General features: G+C 50.1%; 1 protein-coding gene across 1 annotated transcript in view; it reads left to right on the top strand.

Annotated features, from left to right (window-relative positions):
* Positions 1-3,821, top strand: part of LOC111736132 (copine-5-like) — a 42,674-nt gene extending 38,853 nt beyond the window's left edge. Inside the window, exons 4-7 of the mRNA XM_023527528.1 lie at positions 1,320-1,423; positions 2,869-2,908; positions 3,125-3,201; positions 3,666-3,821. Of these exons, the coding sequence (XP_023383296.1) occupies positions 1,320-1,423; positions 2,869-2,908; positions 3,125-3,201; positions 3,666-3,732 (288 nt within the window). The 3' untranslated portion in view covers positions 3,733-3,821. The remainder of the gene's footprint in view (positions 1-1,319; positions 1,424-2,868; positions 2,909-3,124; positions 3,202-3,665) is intronic.
* Positions 3,822-10,801: the final 6,980 nt, after the last annotated feature.

Raw genomic sequence — 10,801 nt, 5'->3', positions numbered from 1 at the left:
GGGCCCTGGGTCCCACGGTATAGCCCAGTGGCTCTCAAAGGGAGGTCCCTGCACCACCAGCAGCAGCACCTGCATTTTTAGAAATGCAGATTCTCAGGTATCACCCTGAACCTACTGAATCAGAACATTTGGGAGTGAGGCCTACATCTGTGTTTTAACGAACCCTCCAAGTGATTCTGATGCCCAAAAGTACAGAATGACTTTCCTTAAGCCATCTGGGGAGTTTAATGGATGCAATTATTGAGTGTCTAAAATATGCAAAATTCTAGAATATATGCTACTGGGGACACCAAGAAAGTCAAGTCTGTGTGTTAGTTATCTGTTGCTGAGTCACAAATTAGCCGAGTTTAGACACTTAAACAACAGGGTCATGAATCTGTGTGTAGCTCTATGGGGTCCTCTATCTCACAAGGCTGTAGTCAAGGGTATTGGCCAGAGCCTCAGTCATCACAAGGTTCAGTTGGAGCAGGATCCACTTATTAGTTCAGTCAGATTCTTAGGGGTGGGTCGGCCACCCTTAGTTCCATGCCACATGGGCCTCTCCATAGGACAATTCACAACATGGCAGCTGCCTTCATCAAAGTGAGCCAGCTAGAGAAAGGGAGAGAAGGTGCCTAAGACAGAAGTCATAGTCCTTTATAGTATAATCTTGGCAACAACTTATGCTCTAGTCTTTTCATCAGAAGTGAGTCACTAGGTCCAGCCCACATTCAAGAGGAGGGATTACACAAGGCTGTGGATCCTAGGAGGTGGGGTTTTTAAAGATCCCGCAGTCTCTGACTCTGTCCTTGAGTGTATCAATGGGACATCAAATAACTATAAACCTAACTGGAATCAGTCAGGGAAGGATGGTGGTCATGGGGGCAGGCACAAGCTCAGTGGCAGTTCAGACAGAAGTAAAACTTTCTGGTTGGAGGAATCAGGAAGGTTTCCTAGAGGAGATGGCATTTAACAATGGACCTTGAAGGAATGGAGGACATGTCACTGGCTCAGCGTGGGAGGCCAGGTGGAGGACAAAGCATAGGCAAAGGCAGTGAGGTAGGAAAGTGAAGCACCTGCTCAGGTATCCAGGTATCCAAACCATTCAACTTGGGTGGAGCCTAGATAGAGACAGGAAGAATAAAGCTGGGGCCGTAACTTGGACAGTGTCTGTTGTTAGATGGAGGAGCTCTCACTTTGACTGGGAGTGGGGCCAGGAGCCAGGAGAGGTATGGCTTCTGTTACTAGGACTGAGGGGCCAGGACTGAGGGGCTCTGAGTTCAGTGCTTGCCTTCTCTACTTGCCTGGCCCTGAGGTCCACGCCCCATCCCCCCTTGCAGTTTGGACGCACTGAAGTCATCGACAACACACTCAATCCCGACTTTGTGCGCAAATTCATTGTGGATTACTTCTTTGAGGAGAAGCAGAACCTCCGTTTCGACCTGTAAGTGGAAGATGGTGCTGGGGACGGGGCTAGGGGAGGAAGCATGGATGGGAGGTGGGGCAGGAGTTTCCCTTACCAGGGAAGGAGGGCGGGATGGGCGGGGGGGACTGTGATGTTAGAGGAAGCCGGGGGTTAGCCTGGAGTAAAAGTGACAATTAGCTGAAGTCCAGCCCCACCCTCATCAAGAGATGGAAGGGAGATGGGGAGAGGGAACAAAGCATCCCCACATTGGTCTGACTGACCGGGAGAGCACTGAGCAAGCCACCTGACTGAGGGGGTCATGGTTGAGGAAAGATCTTCGGAACAATTCTAGCTCTATCTGCAGGAGTCCTTTTCTTCCCAGGTGACCGGGAGGTCTCCACTGACCTCTTCCTCTGTCACAGCTTGTTCTGGGAGAGGGCACCCTCTAGTCTGCCCTCCTGCAATCAGGGCTCCAGGCTGACAGGGCTCCAGGAATCTACAAAGATGCAGAGGGCCCTCTCCTGAGGGTAAAGATGATGGTGGGATTTCGGGCTGATGAACAGGTGGAGGAGTGTTGTTTTGTTGTTTTTAGGGGGTGTGGGTGGTTACAAAGGACTACGTCCCAGAGAACTGTGGACAGAGTAGGGTCTGATAGTGCAAAGGAGAAAATGCAGTGGAAGGAGATGACTTTGGAGGGAGTGATGGGAGGATGTCAATGAAGCCCCCTATAGAGAAGTCACCTTGTGACATTTTGGAGAGAGACAGTGCTCAGGGCAGGGGACTGGCATGAGAATGACTGCCACTCAGCTGGAGTTATCTGGGCCTGGAATGGCTGCATGGTTGTAGAGATGGCTGAATGAGTGGGTAGAGGGGGGATGCTGGAGGGAGGGCTGTGGGTGAGGCTTCGATGAGCTGTCTCCAGGTGGAGGGAGGTTCCCAGCTGCAAGATCAGCCTGCCTACAGTTGGCTGAGGTGGTGTTAATGTCTCTTACCTTCATGGAAGACCAGGCCCAGGTGCAGGCTGGTAAAATAATCAGAGAAGGTCAAAGGCAAAGTATTGAGTTCCAAGGATAGCAGAGCCTTAGCTAGAAAGATGGGAGAATAGGCAGTGATGGGCAAGGCGGCTCAGCCACCTGTGAACCAGCCAAGGTGGCAGAGCCCATTTATTTTATTTTTGTAATTCTTCATGAAGTGCACGCACGTGCGTGTGTGTGTGTATTGAAGTGCACAAATCTTAGGAGTCCACCTCATGGTGCATTTTTACATCTGTTTATACTTGTGTAATCACCACCTAAATCAAGAGACAGAACATGTCCAGCACCCCAGAAGGCTCACATTTACATCTCCAGCCATGACTCCCAGAAATATCCACTGTATTAGAGCCTGTTTTGGGGGGTGCAGGGGTCTTGACTCAGCTCAAGGACCCAGGTGGTGTTGGGCAGAATGCTCTGGCTTCCTGCACCATCTCTCTTTGTTCCCTGCAGATATGACGTTGACTCGAAGAGCCCTGACTTATCCAAACACGTGAGTTCCACCCGTGACTGCCCAGTGATTCTGAAAGTCTCTTAAATGCCAAGCTCGGAGTTGGCCTCGGGCTTCACTGTGACACAGAGTGTGTGTCTGATGCTGCATCTTGTCATTTCAGAGCCATCACACTTCCAGGGGTGAGGGGATGGGGGAGGTGGGATGGTTGTGAGCAGAGTAGGTGACACTTGTCTTTTCTGTACCCTGGATATGCAGGATTTCCTGGGCCAGGCCTTCTGTACCCTCGGAGAGATTGTGGGATCCCCTGGGAGCCGCCTGGAGAAGCCCCTCACGTAAGTGTACGGTGGGGGATGGGGCCTGTCTGGGTTGCTTCTTCAGTGACGGGCCAACTTCCCACCCACTCCCGCTGAGGGCATCATTCAGTGAAGCAGTCAGCCCGCCCTGAGGGATAATTAGGAATAAGGAGACCCCATGGACTGACCCTTCTAGGGCTTTTAACCCAGTTACCTTGGTTATTAAGCCCCGTATTTCTAGGATGGCCCTCAGATGCTGTTTAGTCCCCCATCATTATCATTGTGTAGGAGAAGAAAGCAAAGCTCAGAGAGGGGAAGTAACTTGTCCAAGGCCACACAGCTAGAAAGTGGGAGAGCTGGGGTTTGAAGGGAGGGTTCTACTCACATAGCACATACTTCGGATTGTTCACACCTTGTTATAGGTCAGAGCTGGGTATAGTGAGGCCCTCCCCATCTCACCCTGCCCTTGGCAGTCTGCATTAAAGGGACTTAAGTGCTTTTAGGGAAAAGCCATTACTCAGAGCAGGCTCTGGGATGAGAAGTCCCAAGGCTTCTCACAATGGAGTCTGAGGGTGGCTTCAGGACCAGCCAGGGCTGACCAGGTGGTGATGGTGACCTCTCTTGTCCCTATTTCACATGAAGCCCCAAAAGCAGAGACCAGGCAAGAGAGGCCTGAAAACTGGGATAAGCATCCAGGTCATCGGGCAGGGTGGGCAGGAAAGGGGGATCAGGCTGGGCTGAGCATCAACTCCCAACTTGCTTCTGCCATGTTCACACTACATTCTCTCCTCTTACTGTGATCAATAACTGCAGAATGTGCTACTCTATGTGTATGAGGGGTGATCTCTCTCCCAGGCCCTTGTCTCTGACCCCCAGTAACTGTGTGGTAACTTTGGGGACTATAGAAAGTCCTCCCTGCTCCCCAAAAGGTCACCTACTCTGGGTTCACAGAAAATAATAATAGCTATCATTTATTGAGAACAGGGAGAAAAACCCACATTTTGTGGGATTTGAAGCTTATAGAATTTGGGGTCCCAGGAATGAGTGTGGGTGTGTTTCTGCCCCTCTTGGCTCCCAACTGCTTGGGTCAAAAGCCCACAAGTCACTTGGGTCTGTTTCTTGCCTGCTGTCACCTGCTCTGCCTTTGGTAGAGGGCATACCTGGGGAGACTGAGGAAGACTTGGGGTAGGAGATGGCAAGGGGGCTGGGCCTTAAAGGACAAGCAGCATCTAAACTGTCCAGGTTGGTGGGGACGTTTTGTGTTGCTGAAGGAAGGGGACCTATTCTGCCTACTGAAGGTTTCGTGTGTCTGTGTGCTGTTGTCTCCCTGGCTAGACCTGCAAACAGCCCCCTTTCACTGGGCATGTCTTCTGGGCCAGACAGAGTTTTATTTCCTGGATGTCACGTGATTCTCTCAGCAATCTCCCCACTTCACAGCCTGAACCCTGAGCCTCAAAGAGTTAGAGCAGTGGTTCTCAGACTGTAGCAGACATGGCAACCTCTGGAGGGCGTGTTAAACACAGACTTCTGGGCTCCCCTCTTCTGCCCCAGAGTCACAACATCCAGGGTCCAGGGTGGGGCCTGAGAATTTATATTTCTAACATATCCCCAGGGGATGCTGATGCTACTGGACCCAACTTGGATAACCCCTGAGGTAGCATTGCCCAGGACTTCATAACAAGGTTTGAGAAGACGAACTCTCCTTCCTCTGACCTGTGGCTTTTGATCCTGTTTTGATGTTTGATTGAGACCAGAAAACCCTCTCCAAGAATTCAGATGCCAAGTGCTCTGGCCTCTCAGGACGTGTGTACTTGGCTCATGACATGCTCTCTCTCTCTCTGCACAGGATAGGAGCATTCAGCCTGAATTCCAGGACGGGCAAACCCATGCCAGCTGTGTCCAACGGGTAGGTCACCAGACATCTCTGCCCCTGGAGTCCTCAGACATCCAGCCAGCTCTGCAGAGGGCCTTCAGAGTATAGGCCCAGCACTGTGTATTCAGCCCTGGTCAGGAGGACGGAGAGAGTCCTGGGTCCCTCTTCAAGGACCCAAGCACTTTGGGCTACTCTGCAGCTGGCCCCTTCCCCCATCCAGGCTAGATAGAGCTCAAGCTTCTGCAGCCCCAGTGGCTCATGGGACTTCTGGGAGCAGGGTAGAGCCTAGAAGTAGGGGCTGTTAACAGAAGTCAGCTGGGGCTGGCACTTTCCCTTCCCTTCCTCTCTCCTTGGCCTAGTTCCTTCACCTCCCACCTCTTACCCTTTTTTCTCTCCTCTTTCTCCTCCCTTTTCTTCATCCCCTCACTCCTCTTCCCCTCCATTTCTTCCACTGCTGGATGTCAGCCTCCTCCTCAGAGGAGCTTCAGCTAAATCCTCAGTTTTTGCATGTGCTCACCAGCTGTGGTGGGCCAGCCTCCACCCTGACTGTCTGCTTTTGGCTGGCTTTATGCAAATGTGGGCCATGCAGACCTTCCCCACTCCTTCCCTCTCTTCTCTTGGTGGGAGGGAGAGTCCTCACCCCAGCAGAGGGTTCGGGGGAGCATTTGCTTGGGAGACCAACCTGGAGGTCCCTCCCAAAGAGGTAACATTTTGGCAAAGTAAACAAAGCTTCACTGGTCTTTGCTGAGGGCCCCTAGGAGTTGGGGGTCTCAGGAGCTAGATTGGCCACCAGACCAACTGGATGTGAGAAAGGGGCCTTCAGGGACTCAGGGAGGCTCACAGCCCAGGAAGGTTGTGGATGGTAATTCACAAGGAGAGTAGAGAAGCAGCAGTTAGAGAGCAGGAGTCAGAGAGAGAAACAAAGAGGGAGGGTGAGAAAGACCAGGGGGACAGAGGGAGAGAGAGAAAGTGAAGTGGAGCAGGTGGGAACAAGGCTGGAGAGAGGGGAAGGAAAGATTGGAAATAGAAAAGGGGCTCAGAGGCAAAGAAAGGAACAGATGGAGAAGCGCTGGTTGAGGAGGCTGGTGTGAGGATTTTATCGCCTGGTCAAACAAATCATATCTCTCCTACCAGGGAGGGCCAGGCAGGGGGTGGGGAAGGGCTTTCTGGCACTCAGTTCAGCTGCCCCTGTCTAGGGGAACCAGCTGGCAGGCACTGCCACCTGCCTGTGGCAGGGAAACCTCCAGATGTGGCCCCTGCTCTGCTCACCTGATTTGGAGAGATCTAGGCTGTCTCATCAGCCCCCAGGGTCAGCTCCCCTGCCTTCTCTGTTTGAGAGCCTTTCCCTCCAAGAACTGGTGCAGGGAAGAGCTCCATCAGTGGTTCTCAAAGTGTGTTCCATAGACAGCATGTTGGTGGTCCCGAGGCTGGCCTGAGTGTGGGGCTAGATTTTATCAGCTTTGTACATTTGTCAAGGAATGGGGGCAGGGAAGGAAATGATGCTCCTTGAGGGCCTTGTTTGTGCCAGGCACTGCGTGTACATATCAGTAAAATGGATGCTACAGTCTTACCCATTTTATGGATGAGGAACCTAAGGCTCAGAGAGATATAGTAATGAGCCCAAAGTCATGCAGCTACTAGACAACCTGACATTTTCTTCTAGCTCCCAGTGGGCCCTGGCTGCACTGGGACTCCCAGGTTAGTTCCAAATGTCAGAGTGGGATGGGCTGGTGCCTGGAGTAGGGTTCCCTCCTGACCAAGGGAAGAGGTGGTGCAGGTCTCCTGGGTGGAGCCCCATCCTGGGAACTTGCCCTCCTGGAAGGGATTCTCTGGGTGGGTCGACTTCAGGTCCTGGTTGCCCACGTCACTGAGGAGCTGCATGATTGGCTGAGATCTCTCCAGGAGAGAGACCCCAGCCAAGCAGTTCCAGGGGAGGTAGCCTTGGAGAAAGGCTGGATGCGCTGCCCCCAAGGGTATACCAGCCCTCCTGCCTTACTCCTTGCTGTTCTTCCTCGATGAATCAGAGCAGCTCAGTGCTGGAATGTTCTGGGACTCTGGGGTCAGCTGGGTGCAGGGTGGGGTGGCTAGCCCATGAGGTCTTTTGCCCACAGAAGTGGTCTTTGGATGGAAAGTTTGAGAACCACTGGTCTGGAAGCCTCCGGGTGAGTCTGGATGCTTTTCCAATTCTAGGACTTTCACTGCAGACACTACCCTTCCTGGTGGGCTCTCGGGGAGCAGGGGCGGGGCAGCTCCAGGCCTGGGGCCTGGCCCAGGAAGCAGTGCACTAGGCCACACTGCCACAGTGTTTCAGGAGACTCTGTCTTCTCAGGGGCTTGGGCCAGATCTGCTGGGTGGTGAGGGCGGGAGAGGATGAGGGCTGATACAGGGAGTGTGCTGGTTGTATCTCTTTGTCTGGCTCTCCATTCTTTTATTTTCTCCTCTCCCAGTGGTGTCCCAGGGAAGAAATGTGGCACCATCATCCTGTCTGCTGAGGAGCTCAGCAACTGTAGGGTGAGTGGCAGAGGGACTCCAGGACAGGACCTGGTAGAGGCGGTTGGGGTGGTATGGGGGCAGGCTGGCATCCTTGTGACCCCAGGACCATGTGTGTCCTTGGAGGGAATAGGAAGACAGGGCTCTTCAGTCTGACCTGGCTGTCATAGAATTTTGTAAAATCAGAGCTAGAAGATGTCCCTTTTTATGGCTGAGCAACTGAGGCTCAGAGATGGGGAGGAACTTGCCCATAATTAGCTGCAGAGCTGGGCCCGGAGCCCTGGTACTCTGGCTGTCATGACAGGGCTTCTTCCACTCTTTATCATGGCACCACTCATCTGTCCTTGAGCCAAGATTGCCTTGGAACCAACTCTGGTAGCAGAGGAGGCTTTTCGTCTGGGAGTTTGTGCGCTTGGCATTTAGTTGTCATTTTTTACTTTTAGTTCTAGAGTAGGGTGACACCCTACATGAGGGAGTGAGGGCGTGGTGTGTGCGTGTGTGTGTGTGTGTGTGTGTGTGTGTGCGCGCGTCTGTGTGTGTTGGGAAGCCAGACTCTACAGTCCTTTGCAGCCCTTGGTTTTACTACTTCTGTAGGACTGTGGAGAAACAGGAGATGATGACAGCTGAAGGGGCAGCTGAGAAGGGGCTCAGGGGACCCAATGGCTAATCATAATAATAAAATATAGTTCTTATTTGTTGAGTAATGGGCATTTTATGTAAGTTTTCACGACTACTGACAACAATCATAAGAGATAGGTTCAATTGTTATTCCCATTTTATGGATGGAAATTGAGGAAAATTGAGGAAATTGAGGAAATTGAGGCTCAGAGAGACTGTCACCTGTTCAAGGACAAGAAGTGGTAGAGTCAGGGTTCTAATCCAAGTCAACTTGATTTTAAAACCCGGCCACCCAGGTTAGCATGCCTCTTAGGTTAATTAGGAACCACAGGTTTCAGGAATGTAGTAGGTCCTGAGGAGAAAAGGTGGAGGCAGCAATAGAGTGTGAGCACAAGACCAAGTTTGGGGTAACCGGGGACCCAGCTTCCCATGGGGCTGGATCCAGCTCAGGTTAGAGGGCCTGGGAGGGATGAGAAGAAACAAGATTTTCTGAACTCCCTGGGAGTTCTGTTAACTATCTGTTAACTATCAATATATATTTACAATTGAGAAAAAAATTTTTAATTGTATATTGATTTATTTAAAAATAACGATAGTTTAACCCATTACAGGTTGACATAAATAACATCTGTTTTGAAAAATAACTACAGTTTCTAAAGCAAAAGTTATTTAGTGAGAAGAATGGCCTTGTTTTATATTTTTGTAAATCTCAGTAATATCTGGCTTAACGGAAGAGAACTGGATTTTCATATCTGCTTCTACAGTCGATCTATTGTGATATTCCTGTCAAGTAACTTCTAGAATACTCCATATCTGATTAGCATTATTATGAAGATAATTTTGGCCTCATGAACCACCCCCCAGGGTTCCTGGTCCATACTTTGAGAACTAGAGGTATAAATTGTTAGCCAACATTAATTGAGCAATTATTCTGAACCACACACTGTGCTAAATGGTTACATTTCTCAACTTATTTATCTGATGTGTTACAATATGTAATGTGATATGTAGTGTGATATATTATAATATCTGATGTATTATGTCTTCATTTTACAGAGAGGGTAAGTGACTTGTCCAAGGTCATACAGCCACTGTGTAGAAGAGATTGAACCCAGGCAGTCTGGTTCCAGAGCCAGGGTCTTTAACCACGAGGCTGTGGTGTCACAAACTGCTTTCAGGGGCTTCCAGCTAGGAAATAAGACACAGAGTGGATAAGACAGGGCAGTATAGCGAAAACCAAATCAGCTCATATATAACTGCTTCTTTTGGTTTCTCTACTGGTCAGTTTACCTCAGTGGGTTTGGAGGAACTTGACGGCAGGACTAAACCTCCTCCAAAGTCTACACCCAGTGGGTGCTTAGTAGGTGCTCACGAAGACCTTCCATGAATCCATGGCTGAATGAACAGGAAACACAGACCTAATGTTCAGGAGTGGGTGATGATGAAAGCTACACCTGTGTATGCTGATAATTTGGACGCTACTGGAATTCAGGAGGGAGAGAACCCAGCTGAATTTTGGCTTAAGCTTCCCGAACGTGTTTCTCCCCCTGTATGTTGGGGTTGATAGGGTCGTTGTGAGGATTAAAGGAGATGGACTGTGCCTCACTGGGCCTGGCTCCTAGTGGGTGCCTGGGAAAGATTGAATCTGAATGCCTTGAAACCTAAATTCAGTTTGCCCCCAAGTCTAGCTCAGCTGGTGACTTCCTCCCTAGTTTATGATTAAATAAGGTCATATAAATGAAAGTGCTTTGGAAAGTCTAAAGCTCTAGAAAGTGCTGGGTGTTGGCATTGGTCTAGTTTTCCAGGATTGGTAAATTTGAATTTAATACCTATTAGGCGCCCCCTCTTTCTCCTCCTTCCCCATCCCTCCCTTCCCCTCCTTTATCCAGGGATGGCAGTAGTTTCCTGGATTTAAGCTGTTCCAGCAGAAGGGGAGGGGGTCCCCTCCTTTCCTGATTGTCAGCTCCTTTTCTTTGGGGCATCTTGGGCTGAGTTCTCTTTCCCCAGAATACTTGCAAGGAAAAGAGACTAATTCCCAGCATCTGGCTGAATTAAAATAATTACATCTGAGAGGCTTTGCTTCTGTCATTCCAGCTCAGCATTCAGTGGGAGGATCAAAGGAAGAGGGAGGAGTCAGAGAGACAGTTTTCGCCAGAGTAGGGCTTCCTGCTCAAGTGAATACATTCTGCTGAAGTAGACAAACCCTCCTTTCATCCGTGGGGATGGCGTGGGCGGACCCCAGCAAAGGATTAGAGTGGACTCCAGCGAGTCACCAGCATGCTTACCAGCATGCTTTAGTAGGTTATAGAAAAGCCTTGCTCATCTAGAATTTAAATACCAAGAAAGTTCCAACAATCAGAATTTGATCCAAAATACTTGTCAGTGGTACTTGATGTTGATGATGATGAGCTTAAGCTCCTGAAGGACTTCTGAATCACCATTTAATTATGCTCAGCGGTAAAACTATTATTCGTATAACAGTGACCAACACTGTTATACGAATAGTCCTCACAATTATACGAGCATAATCCTCACAGTTGACCAAGAGTCTTATGTTTATAGTCTATTGGATTCTCACCCAGGGCTGGAGGCTGGGTGGATGTGAATGACTCTGGTTTACAGATGGAGAGATGTTGATGTAGCCTGCCTAAGATTGTG

Source organism: Pteropus vampyrus, unplaced genomic scaffold, assembly GCF_000151845.1.
Source record: "Pteropus vampyrus isolate Shadow unplaced genomic scaffold, Pvam_2.0 Scaffold18, whole genome shotgun sequence".
Lineage (NCBI taxonomy): Eukaryota > Metazoa > Chordata > Mammalia > Chiroptera > Pteropodidae > Pteropus > Pteropus vampyrus.
This window is presented reverse-complemented; position numbering and strand designations above follow the sequence as displayed.